General features: G+C 39.8%; 1 protein-coding gene across 1 annotated transcript in view; it reads right to left on the reverse strand.

Moving 5' to 3' along the window:
- The window catches only part of C1QTNF7 (C1q and TNF related 7), a 53474-nt gene extending 34223 nt beyond the window's left edge, over positions 1-19251 (reverse strand). The window contains exon 1 of the mRNA XM_042470590.1: positions 19028-19251. Within this exon, the coding sequence (XP_042326524.1) occupies positions 19028-19094 (67 nt within the window). The 5' untranslated portion in view covers positions 19095-19251. The remainder of the gene's footprint in view (positions 1-19027) is intronic.
- Between the last annotated feature and the right edge of the window lie 259 nt (positions 19252-19510).

Below are 19510 nucleotides of genomic sequence, written 5' to 3' on the forward strand. Positions count from 1 at the left end.
ACTGTGTTTCTGTCTGTAATCCAAGATGCCTGCTATTAGTAAAGAACAAAGAATATATGTGCTGTCCACAAGCAACATGAGGACATGTGGACAGTCTAGCTTTGTTCCCTGGGCTCAAGTCCATTTCAGACATAACACAGCTGTGGATTTGGAAGAGACATTTTGAATGGCCAGCTATGACTGTGCTATTGAAGAAGGCAAAAAGTGTCCAGATTAAAGCTAAAGCAATGCCCCCCAACATTTCTCTTCAGGTTTCTTTGCAATTCTTGTGGAGTTACTTATGTATCACAGTCTGATTTCAGAGTCATTGGGACCACTAATTAATAGACAAAGTTATTAGGAGTCATGCAAAACCTGAAATGTTTAATAGAATATGGGATACAACCACACTACAAAATTACACAATAACACTTCAATTGCCATGAAGGTATCATGCAGAATCCTGGGATTTGCATTTCAGGAGATACTTGGAATTTTGTACCAGTGAGCTCACCACCAAACTTCAAGTACCAAGATTATATAAAAAGGAGCCATGTTAGTTAAAGTGGTATCAAACTGCTATAATGGGGATACAACCATGGGAAACCTTTTCTGAGGTATATTAGTCATACAGCTCAGACCCAAATTTCCTTGTAATCCATGATACATTTTGGTGACCATTCCATGGTATAAAGAACATGTGCTGTGCCAAAATCCCTTTTCCAGCTAGGTGCAGCTGTACTAGACCTAGCATAAGTAAAGTCCCAGCATAAGTTGAGCCCTAATCATTTGTAGGTGAAGTAGAACATATGTGGTCTGGAAAGCTATCTACAGGAGAAAGGCAGAGAAAAACATCATATCCTTTCACAGCATACTGTAAAGACAAGAAAGCCTTGTGAAATAAAATGAATTCTGCACATTCTTAGTGACACAGTCCTAAATATCAGAACTTGTGTAAGCAAAACACAGCAACCTCTCGTCATATGTCACTTTATGTGGCTCTCCTCTTCTCTACTTTATCCTCATGACTAATGTGTGAGGTTGCTCAGGCTGAGTTTCATGGCTCAATGTGGGCTTGAATCCAACAGTCTAATGGCCACATGGCACTATCTAGAGTCACCTGGGCAGCAGCAGTGAAAACATGCATACAACATCAGCCTTTTGTTGGCTTCTTAATCTTCCCAAAGGTAATTAGCAGGCTAGCTCTACATGCAGGTTATTTAATAGTGGCAATGCAGAGCCCAACATCAGTAATCATGACTACTTTGCTATCTCACTGTAGCACTGATACACAGAGCCAGATAAGGCATCATGGTTATTGTTGTTGTGAACTGCTGTCAAGATGACTTCTGCTTATGGCAACCCTGTGAATGAGAGGTCTCCAAGACACCCTATCCTCAACAGAACTGTTCAGATCTTCCAGATTCAGGGCTCTGGCTTCCTTGATTGAGTCTACCCATCTGGAATGTGGTCTTCCTCTTTTCCTACTTACCAAGCATTATTACCAAGCATTGTTTTTTCTAGTATGCCATGGACAGGTTTACTTTATCTATTTTATTGTTGGTATGTACAGCGCTGTGTAAATCTACAGTGCTATGTAAATAAAGCATAACAACAACAACAACAACAACAACAACAACAATAATAAATCATGTATTCACATGGAATGGCCAAAGTACGACAGTCTCAGTTTAGTCACCTTGGCTTCTAGACAGAGTTCAGGTTTGATTTGCTCTAGAATTCATTTATTTGTTCTTATTAGCAGTTCACGATATCCACAGAATTCTTCTTCAGCATGACATCTCGAATGAGTTGATTTTCTTCTTGTTCAGCTTTCAAAACTACACATAGGGAATAAAATGGCATGGACAGTCCTAACTTCAGTATTCAGTTATATATCTTTACCCCTCAGGATCTTGCCTACCTACATAGCTGCTCTTCCAAGTCCTAGTCTTTTGATTTCTTGACTGCTGTCTCTATTCTGATTGATGATTATGGAAAATCTTAATGTTCAAATGTAAACCTTCTTTTGCATTTTCTTCTTCTATTTTCTTCTTTCTACATTGGCCATTGAATGATGTTCATCTATACAAAATATCGCAAAATTTCATTAGTCGGTTTCCTGCTTCATTTCTTAACCCTAAAACATATTTTCCTAGAATCTTTGATTCTGCTCTGTTTCCTAGTTTTGCATACCATTTACTCATGATTACAAGAAGTCCTGTTTTGGCGTGTGATCCATTTCCTCCCACATTAATGCATAAACTTGGATTATGGTTATATCTATGCGAAGTGGCATTTAATAATGCACATCCTGGATATTTTGGTAAGAACTATGGATACTTTGGTAAGAACCATGATTCCTTTTTCTGCAGAGTCTGAGGAGTTTTTGCTCCCCATCCCACAAAAAGCCCAAATGCCTCCAAATTGCATGTGGAGGGATCACATTCTATTCAAACAGAATTATCAGTATATAAAATCATGTAGACAAACCTTTGGTTGCTTCTATTTAATCCTACATTAGATCTTAATGTTCACAATAACATCAGGACGTATGGCTGGACTAACAGGTGCATGGTGTTTGAATGGACTGAAAAATTTGTGAGTATTGATGTTCAGCAATGGAAACACATTTGAGCATAGTTAGCCTTGAGTTTCAGCAGAGTTCCAACAGCCACAGAATATTTTCAGAGCTATGTATCAGGCAGACCCTTCCTTTTAAGGACATCTTGGCAGCTTTCTCCAAACAATGTTTTCTCTCTCTCTTCCCTATGGGTTCATCTAGCCTTAAATTCTAAAAATCCAAAGCATGTTCCAGAAAAAAACCCACAGAGGTCAAGGTGATCATGGAAAAACTGCATTTGTATTTCCAAAGACAGACCTCTTATACTTCCAGTTAACAGCCCCTAGATGCCTCCTCCCACCTCAGCAAAATAATTTGCTGGTCTTGGAAATGGGCGCAACATTCTCTTCATGTCTGGGAGAGACAGCCACAACTTCATCATAGTCATGCTTGGCTGAAAAAACAGACTACAAACATGATAGTGAAGCTAGATGCCAAACTTGCTTTGCACTCATCTCCATCTCATCCTGACGAGATGGAAAACTACCCACTGGTTTGTAAGGCATGGTTAGATTGTTGCTTCATGGAAAACACAGCTGTTTCAACCCAGACAAAATAAATCATTTTTTAATCTTGTCTCAACAGATTAAAGTCAAATATGCTTTTGGTCTCCATTCCTAAACACCGGAGTGCAGCTTTGGTGCAGCTTCCGGATTCTTAGGATGCATCCATCATTTAAACAGCATGCCTCCAAAGAGACCCGAAGCAGCTTTATTTTGGCAGTCTGTAACAGGCCTTAGTTTCCTTTGGATGAGAGACTGGAGACTTAGTACATCTCACCTGCATTTCCTTTATTCCCTAATATACATGCAGAACATAGAAGAGATGAACAGATGCTGTCAGCAGACAGTATAGCTACTAGTCCTGCAGTGATGGACAGCTGTATTCCAAGGATATTTCATCTCCAGTCAACATACAATTAGAAACTCAAAGGCTTTCATGGCCGGCATCCATAGTTTTTTGTGGGTTTTTCGGGCTATGTGGCCATGTTCTAGAAGAGTTTATTCCTGATGTTTCGACAGTATCTGTGGCTGGCATCTTCAGAGAATGCTGAAACATTCTCTAAAGATGCCAGTCACAGATGCTGGTGAAATGTCAGGAATAAACTCTTCTAGAACATGACCACATAGAGCAAAAACCCCACAAAAAACTATACAATTAGAAACTTTATCTATATTTCACCATTTAATTTGCTAACAAGCTCCAAACACTTTCTCTATTTCATATAGCTGGAGTGGGTTATCACTTAATTCATTAGTGAGTACTGCATCCCAGAAACTTCGGAGAGATTTCCAGCAATCAGGAGGACATTTCCAGTTACAGCCTACATAGATAAAACCAACAGATCATGACTAGCCTTTGTCCTAAGAAAGGATGTTCTCAATGACTTTCTTGCTCTACTGTACAAACTTTGTTATGTAGCCTGACAAATTCTGCAGGTGCCTGTTTATAGGGTATGATACTCTTCTGAACTCTAGAGGAGGACTTCTGTGGTCAAGAAGACAGGGCCTAAATGATAAACCTTTATGAGAGTCCTAAGAAAACACTATGAAATTAATGGGGTTGCAATAGGTTGATAGGTGGCTTGAAGGCACATGCACATGAACCACAAACATCAAAGCAGACACCTATGTAACTGAGAATCCACCAGACCATGGGGAAGCAGTGTAATCCAAGAAAGGAAAATGCTTAAATTCTAGAGGGAAGCAGTGGTAAGGAACAAGGATTGTATCTCTAGACAATGTTGCTCAGACTGATGAGCAAGGCTAGTTAGTTAGTTAGTTAGTCCAGAGAAGGAGAAGGAGAAATGGAAGTGGTATTTTTCCACCTTTCCTTATAGCCCCCTAAGTTTTACCCTCGACTTATCCACGGGTCATATAAAAATCCATGATTTTGACCTGAAACCTTCCATCTAAATATACATGAGGTCGACTTGTACACGAGTATATACGGTAACTCAAACTAATTCCTAACTTTGATAAACTCATATCTTTCACTCCAACTGTTCTACATACTAGCCTTTTAAAAACATCCCTTCAATATTGACCCTAACACAGTAGGGTCTCATTCCCTCCCAACAGATCATTTTATTGTGTTGCACATATGCAAAAGGATTTTGTAGCACCTTTGAGATTTATGAAAAGCAATGGGATAATTCCTCCCCACGGATAGGACAAGAACAGGATAATGGCGACATCGTCTGATATTCCTGCCCCAAGCATACAATTGCGACGGGAGCATCCCACTTTGCTCCCGTCACTTTCAAGCATCTGATAATCTCCTAACTGGATTCATTTGCACTGCATAAATAATGCAAAAGTTTATGTTAATAACATCTTTCTCTCAATTAGTCTCAGAGGTGCTACAAGATCACTTTACATACTGATCTAAACTAGTACGGTTATGTCTTTGTTTTACATGTACTATACTGTACATCACATACAAAACCAGATTCTACCTTAATTTCTCTAGTAAAAACAACATTTTTCCTTTTACCAAGCCCATAACATCACAAGCATCACAACTAATTTTCTATTTCCATGAAACGTCCTGGTGGGGAATATGTCCCTCAATTTTAAGCTGAAAAACACATATCCACTCCCCAATTACCCATGTTTTTTATTCATTACAGTTTTAAAGAGAAAGAACATGATAGAGGGAAGGATGGAGGGCTTCTATGAAAGCTTTTGCATAGGACAATAGATTACAACATATGTGGGGGGGGGGGCTAAACTGGTCAAAATAAGTAGGTTTTTGCACACAAATATCTGGTGGCTGATCCAGCTAAAACTGACATTTTAAAGGTGTATACACTGAACCGATCATGTGAAATCCAATGGTATGCACAGAATGCTATGTTTTTGACTTGGCCACTAAAGATATATCTGTGTGAAAGTCTCCCATTTGGCTGAAGTTTTCTTGAAGTAGCTGCAGTCTAGAAGTGGCCCAAGATATTTTGGGGCCTACAGAAGAAAGTCGAATGGGGGCTTCTCCTACTAGTTTATCTGAAGCACAACCATAACAAACAATTTTTGTCATAGGCAAGCAGCATGGAAATTAGTTGGAGCTGCACACTGCTATATACTAGGCAAGACGACCTGCTGGATTTACAATGGATTTACACAGACATGGTCTTCATCTCCATCACCATTTGGCAGCATATCATTGATCAGCATAACTCCAGAGTTAAAACTTTGAGATCACCCAAGGTCATCTCAAAGGCACTTATTTTTGGCAGAGCTAGTTTATTTATTTAAATCATTTACATCTAATCTCCCAGCACCCCGTGGCTCATAAAGCACTGAACAACAGATAAAAGCACAAGAGATAAAAACTTTAGAACACATGTAAATACTCTTCAACATTTTTTAAAGTCCTTAAATATTTTTATAATAGCCCATTAAAACAGACCGAGCAGTTTCAAACATCAAAGACCATGTCGAGCAAGACTATTTTAGCTGCCCACCAAAAGCCCAAAATAGATGGAGTCTGCCTAACTTCCTTTGGCAAGGAGTTTCATAATTGGGGTGCTCCACAGAGAAAGTCCTACTACAGAGGGCCCTTCCCTTACACGGGGGATCCATTCTGGATCCCCCCACATTACGGGAAATCCACGTATGCTCGTGCCCCATTGCAAACAATGGGGGTGCATGCTCGCATCTCAGGGCAATGAGCATGCCACAAGTGCACGCAACAATTTCTTTAATTGTCATGCAGCTTCTGAATAAATCGCATATAGTGCCACAGGCACACTGCATATGGGCATATACAGGGCCACTGCTGAGGATCTCAAATTTTGGGCAGTCTCATATGGGAGGAGACAGCCTTTCAGATATCCTGCCCCAAGCTGTTTAGCACCTTGAATTGAGCTCAGAAGCAAATTGGAAGTCTGGGCAGTTCTGGTTAGACTGTTATGTTTTCTCTAAAATGCCCACCTGCCGCCAGTTTGGCTGATGTGTGTATCTCCTGCTTATGACCTCAGACATCCCAAATACAGAGAGCAGCATATATTCCCCACCCCCACTCCCCAAAACAAGGCAGAGAAATGGCTTTCATAGACTTGAAACAGATCTCAATGTCCATCTCAACCAACCTCCTGCTGGTGCAGAGGCCTACAGCTAAAGCATCCCTGACAGAGGGTCATCCAACATCTGTTTAAAAATCTCCAGTAAAAGTGAGCACTTCACCTACCCAGGTAGTCCACTTCACTTTTGAACACTTTTTCAGCACTGGTATTGCACATTCTGTATCTTTGTCACATGCCTTCCTCCTTCTCTTCAAAAAATAAAAACCTCTGCCAAAGGTTAAAAGAGTAAATATTCTAGTGAAAGCCATACATAACCAAATTATTTATGAACCTGACTTCTGTTCCATACTTTCCCTAAGGATCTGAAGGTGGCAGGTGGCAAACTGATTTTGCTATCACCACAACCCTGTGAGGGAGACTGGACAGGATAGGTAGTCTTAATTTTAACTATGGAGAAAACATGGGGAAATGTGCTCTATCTCCTCCATCCATGACCTGCACTGAACTGGAAGATCTGAAAGGACACTGCAATTGTGTTCCATTCCATGTAACAGTCCAGTGCACAATTTGGAACCATGAAGGAGGCTTAGAGTGGCTCATACAAGCTAACAAAATCAAGTTCAAAGCCAAATGGATTTGAAACTAAGTGTATGCAGTCAAAGCTCAGCACTGTGACCATGGTGGTTATAGATGGTTAGCCTGAATCTTGGAAGATCCAATTTCATATCCCACTAAGAAGGCATGATGCTCACAGCTCACTGGGCTCCCTCTCTCTTCCTAATTTACCTCATAGTATTGTTATAAACATAAAGTGGGGATGTACACTGCATTCAGTTCACTGGAGGAAGGGTAGGCCCTAAACAAAAGTAATAAAACAACAATAAAGAAACAGTTTTTGTCACAATACACAAGGTGTGTGTGTGTGCGCGCGCGTATCTATCTCAGTGCACATCTGGAGCAACTCTCCATTTTTTAAATCCCAGATGCTCCCCAGATGTTCTGGCTTTTGGCACCAATGTTGCTTCCCATGTTTTGAAATCATTCCAGGGAGGTGGTGCACTTAGAATGGCCAGGGGTGGTCCTCATTTAGTTTAAACACAGCCATAATCCATCATTACATGACGATAAGGAGCTGGATTCAATTCTAGATTAGCAGAATGAACTATTTGCAGCAGGTGACGGCCAAATTGTAGACTGACTATAAAAGAGCTAAGGATGCATCTAGCAAAATGCCCCTCACTGTGATTTGTAGAGGGAGTGTTTGCATGCTATTGTTATGTTGTCCTGCAGAAGTCCTTTAGGGGTATATGTATAAAATGAAGCAGCATCAGGTTAGAAGCCATATCATATGCTTCCTCAACAGCACAGAAATGTACACAATAAGAATCTGAAATGCTAACATATATAATGGAAAATAAATAGGTGCCTTAAAGATAACACTGGAATGAGAAAGAGGGAGCTAATCCTGCTTTCTGCTACATCTCACCCCAGCCATGAGGATCATATATGTTCCTACCCTTATGTTTTTTCCCTTGGTTTCATGGACTTGATGGATTTTAAAATGCTTTGTCTCCCAATACCACATGGCCAGAAGGAGGAGTGAATGAATGCCTAATTCACTTGTGCTTCTTATGTGTCTTTTAACACATAAAAGGCTTCAATAAATGATATTTCCCAGATCTTTACGTAAGATCTCGATATTAATTTCCTTCAACACACATGGAAATCCAGATCTTTTTAGAACTGTGAATTGCATATATGGACAATATATATTTTAATTAATAGTTGTCCAAATTAATTTTGAACATATTTAAATAATAGCTGTGCAATAAACTGTCCAAATAAACTGAGCAAATTCATTGTTTCCTCCGCAACGCCTAGAGTCATGTTCAGATATACTCTGCACAAGCTGGCAAGAGAAAGCAATGAATCTTTGACCCTTACTGCTTTCCCACTGTCCATCACAAACAGGACAGAGTGCCTTGCTCAGGAGGTATGGCATTTGCCTATACTTGACTTTTACATATCCTAATGGTCTGTTTTAATTCAGGGATAGGAGTATGGGGCCTGTAAAATGTCATACACAGATAAATATATCTTCTTACTTACATTATATATTTTAATGCATAAAGGGAGCAGGGCATGCAAACATATGCTGGCAAACTGTCAGGAATAAACTCTTCCAGAACATGTTCACATAGCCTGAAAATCCAACAAAAAACTATGAATTATATCTACTTTGGTCAAAAGGAAAAAGTTCTTCCCAACAGGTTACTTCAACATGGGAAATTTTCTGCACGGGGAACATATATAGTCCAACATCCATGTCTAACTGCCCTGCATCTGAAGCAGGCTGCTCCAGAGGGCCCTTCAGACTATGCAGTTCTGACACTATGATTTCACTTTAAATGCCATGGCTGTTGCATCCTAAGGAATCCTGGGTCTTGTAGTCTGATGAGGCACTAGAGTTCTGTGGCTGAGAATGCTAAAATCCTCTCCCTAAACTGCAAATCCTAGGATTTTGTACAATGTCACCATGGCAATTAAAGTGGCATCATAGCCATGTGTGCAGTATGAAAGTGTCCCAAGATGGTCGATGTTTAAATAGAATCCAAAAACTCTTGCATAAGAAACAGCACAGATGATTATTTGTGTGGTTATATCTTGTCCATAACACATCCTCATTCTTATCAGCTACCCTTCTCCAAGCTATCACCCCCTAGCTTTGGTGGACTCTAGCTGTGGATGATGGGAATTTTAATCCATCACATCTAGAGGGCACCTGGGTAAAGAAGCATGAAACTGAATTTTAATAAAGGCCACTCATGAGAACTAAAAAAGGCACTTGCCCCTTTTAACATGTTAAGGGCATATAAACATAAATAATCATGAATAATGAGAAGAGGCTCTAAATGTTAAACTACTGACAATGCTTATATATAATTAAAACCATGTTTAATGTAGGGCCATTATATTCATCCTCCTTCATTATCCTTCAGAAAAGATGAACGCTTCTGACATCACCAATTGAAACAGATGCTGGGTTATAACATAATGAAGCCAGGTGGCTTTTAGAAATCAGGGGAGCTAAAATTAACTTTCAAAGAAGATTTTTGATTACATGCAATGCAGATGTTAGGAGCTCTGGTTATGTCCTTCCGCCAAACTGTTCCTCATGCTTTAGAACACAATTTCAACATTTACTATTTGCTACAGCTTCAGGCCAGAGTCAGGTGGCTTTACCACACCATGTATATATGAAATACAGGATGAGTTGCCAGTATCTGAAATGCTTGGTACCAGTAATGTTTTGGATTTTGGATCCCCCCCCCCATTTTTTGGGAATATTTGCAAATACATGAGATATCTTAGAGATGGGACCAAGTCTAAATATGAAATTAATTTTGTTAGCTAAACCTTTTATACATCATCATCATCATTTTTTATTCCCTTACTCCGACTAGGACCGAACAGAACCTAAAGGTAATTTTATATATAATATTTTTAATAATTTTGTTCATGAAACAAGGTTTTGTGCACTGAATCACCAGAAAGCAAAGGTGTCACTGTCTCAGCCAATCATGTGGACAATTTTGGAATGTGGAGTATTTCAGAATGCCAGATAAGGGACACCCAGCTTGTATTATACCAAAACAAAAAGCTTCTTACTTAATTTTTTAAAAAAGTGTTAGTAAAGCTACAACAGATTCATAACCAGATCTAAAGAAAGGAACAGGCATATCACCATCTAAACTGGCACTCTGGGGCTTCAGCTTGGCAAATGTGGAGGGGAGTACAGTGGACCCTTGTTATATGCTGAGTTTGGTTCCAGGATCCCCTGTGGATAACAAAATCCATGGATGCTCAAGTCCCATTAAATATAATGACATAGCATAATGGTGTCCCTTATAAAAATGGAAAATCAAGGGTTCATATTTGAAATTTATACTTTTTTTGAACATTTTTAAACCGTTGATGCTTGAATCCGTGTATAAAAATCCGTGTATAAGAAGGGCCGACTGTACAAGACATGCTATGGAGCACCCCATACCACTGCAGAGCCCTACCCCAGTTGGCACTTGCCTTCATCCTTCAGTTGGGGTTGAAAAATGGCCCTCAGTGGCTGACTTCTCTAAATGTCTCCAGCTCATTGCCTCACAAAAGGCTTCAGGAGCTTTAAAGAATCATAGAATAATAGAGTTGGAAGAGACCACAAGGGCCATCCAGTCCAACCCCCTGCCATGCTGGAAATCCAGATCAAAGCATCCCTGACAGATGGCCATCCAGCCTCCGTTTGAAGACCTCCAAGGAGGGAGACTCCACTACACTCCGAGGGAGTTTGTTCCACTGTCGAACAGCCCTTAGTGTCAGGAAGTTCCTCCTAATGTTAAGCTGGAATCTCTTTTCCTGCAGCTTGCATCCATTGCTCTGGGTCTTAGTCTCTGGAGCAGCAGAAAACAAGCTTGCTCCCTCCTCAATAAGAGGGAAAGATTATCTGGGCTGTGATCTGACAACCCTAGACTCATGGTCCAAAACCAACTCAGTAAAGGGAAGGAACCCATGGAGAGGTGAGATGCCATCAAGAAGGAAACAAAAGGCCACCTGACCACAAGCCACCCTTGCAGCTAATACAATCTTGTGATAACAAGACTTTCTCCATAGTAGAATCAGATAGTGCCAAGAGTGAGGATCAGAGCAGCATCCTTTAGTTGTCTTATGATCTCCATTTATGCACTTGTGTGGACTGGGCCTGGAAGGAGAGGGTGTGTGTTAGCCAGTGATAATAGTTAAGGAGGTCTTTCTTTCTCAGTTAACCCCCAAAAATCTGGAACCTGCACTTACATAATGTTTAAAAAGTCATTCTAGATGGGTAAGCAACCTACAGCCTCCAGCCTACTATCAAAAGGAGTTCATCCAGCCCCTGAAAAGAATGATATTTTCCACAGTAGACTGTTGGAATGGGAGGAAGAAGGGGGCTGCAGAAACAGAGGGATGGAGGTATGGCAGAATGAGAGAATATGATTGTTCTGGTTTAAGGATTAAACTACACTATCAACAGACTTGTAATGAATCCATACAATCCAACAAGGAGATCTGAATGAAATGTTTACTCCATTAGAAAGAGAGAAGAGAATGGTTATTCAGCAGTTTCCTGGCAGGCAGGAGAAATTTTATGTGGACTTACTTCTTGCAGACAGCAGTGAATATGTAACTACCAAAGTTGCTAAATTCTTTGCAGCTGCTTTTATTTGTCTTAAAAACTTTTAAAAACAGATGCAGTAAATTACTATATAATAAATGCCCTTGGCTTTTTTAGTTACTATAAGCATACATTTTTTTTATTTAAAATGATTTTGTCTATAGAAATCGATTGACCGTGTAGATCCATATGAATAAATTATGTGCCAAATCTAGAAGGGCAACTATCATATAATCTCGCAGTTATTTTGATAGTAGATAATAAATTATTTTTGTATTCCTAAATCCTTCCAGAAACACGGTTCAAAGTTTTATCCTTAACATTTGTATGTACTCATGCATTTATATGATATGCTTAAATATAATCTTTATATGATATGCTGGAACATAAATGTTTCTAACTGGATGTAAGGTAATTTTTAAAACATTTTATTATTTTATGCTGGCTGTATGCCATAATAAATTCATTCATTTGAATGGTTTGTGCTTGTTAGGAAAAAAGGTTAACCTACAACTCCATAGTTTTGCATGTGTAGCAGGAGTGTTTTTGTAAAAAGATATAATAATAAAAAGGAGAGCACCGTTTAAACATGAGATCCTCCGCTTATTTGAAGTGGCACAGTTCAACAACAGACATGTCATATGAGTCACCTCATTATTTATTCTAAATATTTTTATTCCTTCCTTTCTATCTTATTTGCTCAAGGAAATTTACAATATAAATTTCAAACCAAATCATTTTGCTTCAATCACGTTATGTGAATAAAACAAACACAAAAACAACCCATGTCAAAATATACACAAAATGATTAGCAAAAAAATTAGCAGACAATCACATTGTCATCTGAGGGAATTTTTCTCCAAGGGCAGGGGGCAGAATAGTCTTCCACAAATGACAGATACCTAATGGAATGTTATTCCAGAGATGTGGTGATATCTCAGAGACAGTTTTGTTTCCATGTGTTGCCTTAAGCAATGCAATAAATAGATGAATCCACAAACTGAAGGCCTGGGGAAGCAAACTGCCCTTGGAAGACAGAAAAATGCTGCATATTTTAAGATACTTCTTTATCAAGTAAAGCTTCTTCCCCACACAGATCTTGCAGCTGAATTTTGCTGCTGAAGCCGCCGGGTGAGTACAGCCTGACTGCAGCCTGGGTCCCAGGTGAGCTCTGGCGGCTTTATTTGGAAGCCAGGAGCTTAAAAAATGGCCACTGGAGCTTGCCTGGGACCTGGGATGCAACTGGGCTGTACTTGCCTGGCGGCTTCGGCAACAAAATCCTTGCGGTAGGACCTGGCTGCCTCCCGATTTAGGCTTGAATTCGGATGAGGTAAGCCGGGTTATTTAAGTGGAGTGCTAAGGCCGTACTTTGGTGATACACTAGAGCTCTATGGTAAAAAAATTCTTAATACCTCATAAAACTGCAAATCTCAGGATTCCATAGGATGGAGCCACAACAGTTAAAGTGCTTTCAAAGTGCTATAATTGAAATGTGAAAGTGAAAGAGAGTGTACAGGGCATCAGAAAGGGCATACAGTATTTATTTGCTCCCTATCTCATGGATTAGGACCCAAGGTGACTCACAAAAGAATAAGTTAAAACAAAATAAGAATACAATTTTAAAACACAATTAAGCTCGACTCAGGCTTGCATCCTTCCAAGGTTGCCAAAATGAGTACCCAGACTGTTGGGGGCAAATTAGCTTACTTGCTAATTAGCTTACTTGATGTTCACCGCTATGATCTTTGGAATAGCGGTATATAAATAAAACAAATTATTAATTATTAGTAATTAAAATCATCACATTAAAAAGCACATAAAGTTAAAAAAAAATAAAAATAAAGTACCTCTGTCATCCATAAGAAGCTTCTCTGCAAGCGATTACTCATTAAAAGCCTGCTAAAACAGAGCCTGCTCACAAAAAGGGAGCGGGACCAGCCTCCCATAGAAGGATGTTCCAAAGAGTGGGAGCAGCTGCAGAGCAGGGTCTCTCTCAGGTTCTCACTAAGTGCACCTGTGATGGTTGCAGGACAGACAGAAAGCCTTTCCCTGTAGATTTTAAAATTCTGGCAGGTTCATATGGGGAGATAGTGTTTCAGATAGTCTGGACCTAAGCCATATGGGACTTTACAAGACATGACCAGCATTTCAAATTATGCCTGGAAACAAATCAGTAGTCAGTACAGCTATTTTAACAAGCTGTTTTAATATGCTAAGGGGCACGGTGGTTCAATGGTTCAGATGCCAACTCTGACAATTAGAAGGTCAGCAGTTTGAGACTCAAGCTTCCAGATCCGTCAACATTTTAGTTGCTCTCCTATGGACATGCTCCAGCTTGTCAACATCCATTTTGAATTATGATGCCCAGAACTACGTAGACGCAGGTGAGGCTTGACCAAAGCAGAATTAAGTGGTACTACTCCTTCCCTTGATCAAAACACTAAAGTCATTTTAATGCAGCCTAGAATCACATTGGGGTTTTTTAAGCTACCATATCAAACTGTTGACTCATGCTCAACTTGGTGTCTATTAGGACTCCTAGATTCCTTTCACACAGAATCATAGCGTAATAGAATCATAGGGTTAGAAGAGACTACAAGGGACATCCAGTCCAACCTCCTGCTATTCAGGAAGACACAATCAAGGCACCCCTGATAGATGGCCATCCACCCTCTGTTTAAAAACCTCCAAAGGAGGAGACTTCAAGGGAGTGTGTTCCACTGCTGGACAGCTCTTACTGTCAAGAGGTTCTTCCTAATGTTGAAATGGAATCTATCCTGTAATTTGAATCAATGTCAGGCCAGGTTAAACCCCCCCCCCCATCCTACATCTATGCATTTTATTTTTTCTGTCTAAGTGTAGCACCTTACATTTCTCCCTGTTGAAATTTATTTTGTTAGTTTTGGCCCAGCTTTTTAACCTAATTAAGGTCATTTTGATCCTGTCCTTTAGGGTATTAGCTACCTCTCCTAATTTGGTGTCTTCTGCAAATTTCATAAGCATGTCCTTTATTCCATCATCCAAGGGGCAGAACAGCCAGCCAGAGGCTGCTTCCGCTCAGATCACCCCGGGAACGCTGTGACCACGCACCATGTTTCTGATGCCGGCCCTTGCTGTGGTCCAAAATGGACCATGTCAAGGAGCAGAAAAGATCCGCTCCTTCTGGGGTCAGGTTACGTGGTCTGGGAGCAACCCTGGCTTGGCTTCCATGCAGATTGGGGGCATGCATGCATCATTAAAACACCATGCCCCCAAGCCGCACAGAAGCTGGGTTTTTCAGGTCTGTCTGTTTTGGGCCCTAGTCACTGATAAAGATGTTGAATTGCACTGGGCCCAGGAAAGATCCTTGTGGTACCCTCTACTCACTTTGCTCCAAGATGGTGCCATTGGTGAGCACCATTTGGCTTGGGTTGGTCAACCAATTACATATCCACTGGTAACACTCTCTCTCTCTCTCTCTCTCTCTCTCTCTCTATATATATATATATATATATATATATGAGAGAGAGATCAGATTAATCTCTCATGACTTGTTTTTGAGAAACTCAAAAACTTTGCTGTTGACTTTTAGTGATTAGAAAATATTCCTTTCAAATGCTTACAGACTTTCTGTTTAATGATCTCCTTTAGAATCTTTCCTGGTACTGTACTGATGTTAGGCTGACTGGTCAGTAATTATTTGGGTTTTTACTGTTTGATTCTTCCCTGTATGTGAATCAAGTCTTGGCCTGAAATGGCCATTTTATTTTTCAGTTATATGGAAATAGAGTTTTAGTGTCTTATTCACTCCTGCCATGAAGATCCTGGGTGGATGGAAAGGCATGGTAAAACAATGAAGTTTATCATACGGGCCCTAAAATGGGCCCGTTGCGTCCTAAAACGTGTGCACGCACAGGCGCGCACAGAACGGGATGGGGCTAAGAACCTCATTTTACTGCACGAAGGAACGCCACAGCTGGTGCCAGGCGTTCCAATCACGTCCTCCCTCCATTCCAGAACAGTTCTCATAAATTGCGTCCTCTGGAGCAGAAGAAGGATGTGATTGGAATGCCTGGTGGCAGCTGTGGTGTTCCCTCGTGCAATAAAATGGGGTTCTTACCCCCCCTCGTCCTGTGCACGCCTGTGCACGCACATGTTTTAGGACGCAATGGGCCCGTTTTAGGACCTGTGCGATAAACTCTAATGTTAAGAAATAAAATGAATTTTACTGAATATTCATTTGAGGGTGTGGCTGCAGAATGGAATACTTTATCCCAATCTGTATGTCTGTGTGCATGTATCTGCACATGCTTGATCTATTGCTGTCTTGGTATCTTGTACAGAATGTTAACCAATCTTAATTTGTGTTACATTTGTTCTGAGAAAAGTTATTAGCCAATCCTTGCCCTACATTTTTTGCGACTGTGGGAAATATCCATGTTGGAATTGGTCTGATTTTGCTAAAGCAATGTTCCTAAAGCCTTATGATTTATTTTGTATTTACAGAACAGTGTTTTTTTAAAAAAAATGTAAGGGGAACCATAGCAACTGGGCTAAAGTGAATGTTTGGAATAATGTTCACATCTTATGGGAAAGCTGAACTGAAAGCACTCAAAGCAAGAGGATAAAAGGAAGCAGAAAAGCAGTCCAAATATGAACACAGTCTATCCAAAAAATCAAGCACTTATAAATCTTGCTGGTTTCAATTCTTACATTAAAAATGTATGGCATACCCTCCAGCATTTCACGGATGAATCGGGGGCATATGTGGCCAAGCAGCCTCAGAGTGTGGTAAAAGGGTGAAAAGAGGGCAGAAATTATTAATGAAGAAGAACTCTAAAAACTGCTTTTTTTTTAAGCATAGCAACTCTGGAATTTATGTACTGAGTTTAGAAAGCCTGAGAATATCCCACCTCAAATCACTGATTAAAATATTTTGTCTTTTACGGGTGCATGCATGAACACAGCATGAGTAACAATAAATATAATATTGTATCATAGATTATTCTAAAATAAACATGCCTTTATCAGTTGTTGTGTGCCTTCAAGCTGTTTCCAACTTATGGCGATTCTACGGCATACCTATCATGGGGTTTTCTTGGCAGGTTTCTTCAGAGGGGGTTGCCATTGCCATCCACTGAGACTGAGAAAGAGTGACTTGCTCAAAGTCACCCAGATCTGCTTTAAATGCCATCCTTCTCTCAGATCTACTCAATTCAGTGCTCACACTAACACCCTCTGCCCAATGCATAGAACAGATCAAGTCAAACTCCAACTTTCATAACATAGCATTCATGTGGTCACTTTGAGCCAACTGCAGTTTTTCAGTGACCTACTTTCACAGGGTTGTTCTTAGACTAAAATGAGGTATGTGAAGATCAGGGAAAGATAATGTGTACTACTTTTAACTCCAGGAAAGAAATGGGATATAATGAAAGATATAGCTGGAAAAAGTGTGATTGTCATAAAAAAATACAATTAAATGGCCTTTTAGAAACAAATCCCATACATGTTCACTGAGGAGTAAGTCCCATGGATCTTACTTCCTTCTGAGTAGATTTCCTTTTGAGTAGATATGTGAACTGTGCATTGTTAATGTAAATGAAAAATTGTTCTTCAGGGAGAAAAAAAACACTCTCTCAAAGCAACCAGATAGTGAAATCTCTTCCACTCTTTGACTGCCACAAGATACTGTTTCTGGAGTCACACAGCTAAAAGCAGTTTGCTTTTCCCTGAGCCTACTGGGAAGAGCAAGAATCCACCTGCTTCTCATCACTGCAAAATTGAGGCCAACCTACTTGGGTGCTTTAAATGCAAGGAGATGAAGTAAGTCAAGGATTGCATGGAGAAGGACAGAGGAACTGGGACACATTAAAAACATTTGAGACAGGGGGATACAGATTGGCACTTTATGCTGGATGACAGCGTAGCATATGCATGTTCGTGCTGTGAGCCCGCCCCCCATTTTGGCATGCACCCGTTTACATGTTGTGTGACATGATGATGCCACTCTGGCGCTGCATCTACATGATGCAGCACTGAAGGGGTGTTATAACGCTGCGCCATAGTGACTATTCTCAGCATTCATTAAACAAAAACCAACCGTCAGTCCTTAAAGAACAAGATATACACAACCAAATGTGAAGGAACAATTCTCCCTAATCATTTTGAGAATGGTTTTAGCCAGTGAGTGAAGTTACAAATATGATTGACAATTATGGTAGTAGAAGGATCTAAAACCATACTGATATAGCCATTAAGGCCAGAAGGTACTTTGCCATTAATTTAGAATTCCTTTCTTTCTTTTCTAAGGTTTGGAGAAGTAATTGCTATCCATAGAAAAAGCAAGCCCAGAATTGTAGCTGGGACTAGGAAACAGCATAGGTAAATGTTCAAGAGGTAAATTTGTGACCCAAAAAATTAAGATTGACCAAAAAATTAAGATTGACCAAAAAAAAAAAAAAAGGCCAAACGGGATAAAGAGATGAAATTTCTTTGCAAAGAGGACAAATTATACAGAATGAGACTCTATATGCTTTGTCTCTGAAGTGAAGTGCATTGTATTCCATGGGGCTCATTTTAGGAAAGCATTTAACTTCTTCCAATTCATGAGGGTTTTACCTGGAAAGGCAGCACACAGAGCTGCTAAATAAATAAAACCAGACATTTGTCTTAAATTTGATGTAGCCTCTGAGGGTTCCAGTAAAAATTAAATAAAAGATTTTTTGTATATATATATTTTTTTACAAATGCAAACTTCTGTTTCCTCTCTATAAATCAATGTTTAAAGGGGTGATTTGCAGTAGGGAATTAGTGTGTGTCTGGGTGTGGGAGTAGCGGTCATCTTTTTCTCAGCCCACCACATGATTTGCATAATATGCCAGTGAATTTAATTTACTCAGATTTGGAAGTGGAATGTGACAATGCTAGACATATGTCAGAAATCTGGAAGAAATAGGCTACTAAAGTAATTGTGTTTGTACAGCTGAGAGTTTTTATAAGCCCCAATTGCACTGAAAGGAAAATTCGTCTCCCAGAGTTTAGGATATACAACTAACTCCATATTGTGTGGGAGTACATATATAGTGTCAGCTGCAAGCTTACAACACTAGATGCTCTTTTGTAGAAAATTTTATTTCAATTAACCCCTCTTCCTCCCCCCCTTTTCTCTCTCCATTAACTTCTTTTCAAAGAGCTTCACAACAAAATCATTTCTTACCTTGCTTTGGATTTGCAGAACCTAGATTGTCCAAGTCAGCCATATATGTCTTCAGGACTTGCAACATATTTGTTTTTTATAGATTCACAGAAATACAGGTATGTCAAGTGACTGAAAAATTTTCCCCAAACAAGAACTGTCAAATAGTGGGTTTCTCCAAGCTCATTTGGAGCTCTGTTCCCAAGTTTTGCAACTGTCTTTTTCAGCTAAATAAACTCCCACTCAATGCCTTGAACTGCAGCCAGCCACTCTAATTTAAAGCAACTGTCAACTTTGCTATAAAACTTGGAGAAGAGGTCCCTGCACACTGCAAAGAGGGGCAAGATGTTAAGTTTGCTTCCAGACTGAAGTAATTTGCAATTTGGGCTGCAAACTGATTCCCACTTACCTCAGAGAAATCCCCATTCAGTTCAGTTTAAATTATTTCCAAGTAGACATTCATAAGATTGCACTATAATTCTAGGAGGCATAGTGTCCTCTAGG

Source organism: Sceloporus undulatus, chromosome 5 (genome assembly GCF_019175285.1).
Source record: "Sceloporus undulatus isolate JIND9_A2432 ecotype Alabama chromosome 5, SceUnd_v1.1, whole genome shotgun sequence".
NCBI lineage: Eukaryota > Metazoa > Chordata > Lepidosauria > Squamata > Phrynosomatidae > Sceloporus > Sceloporus undulatus.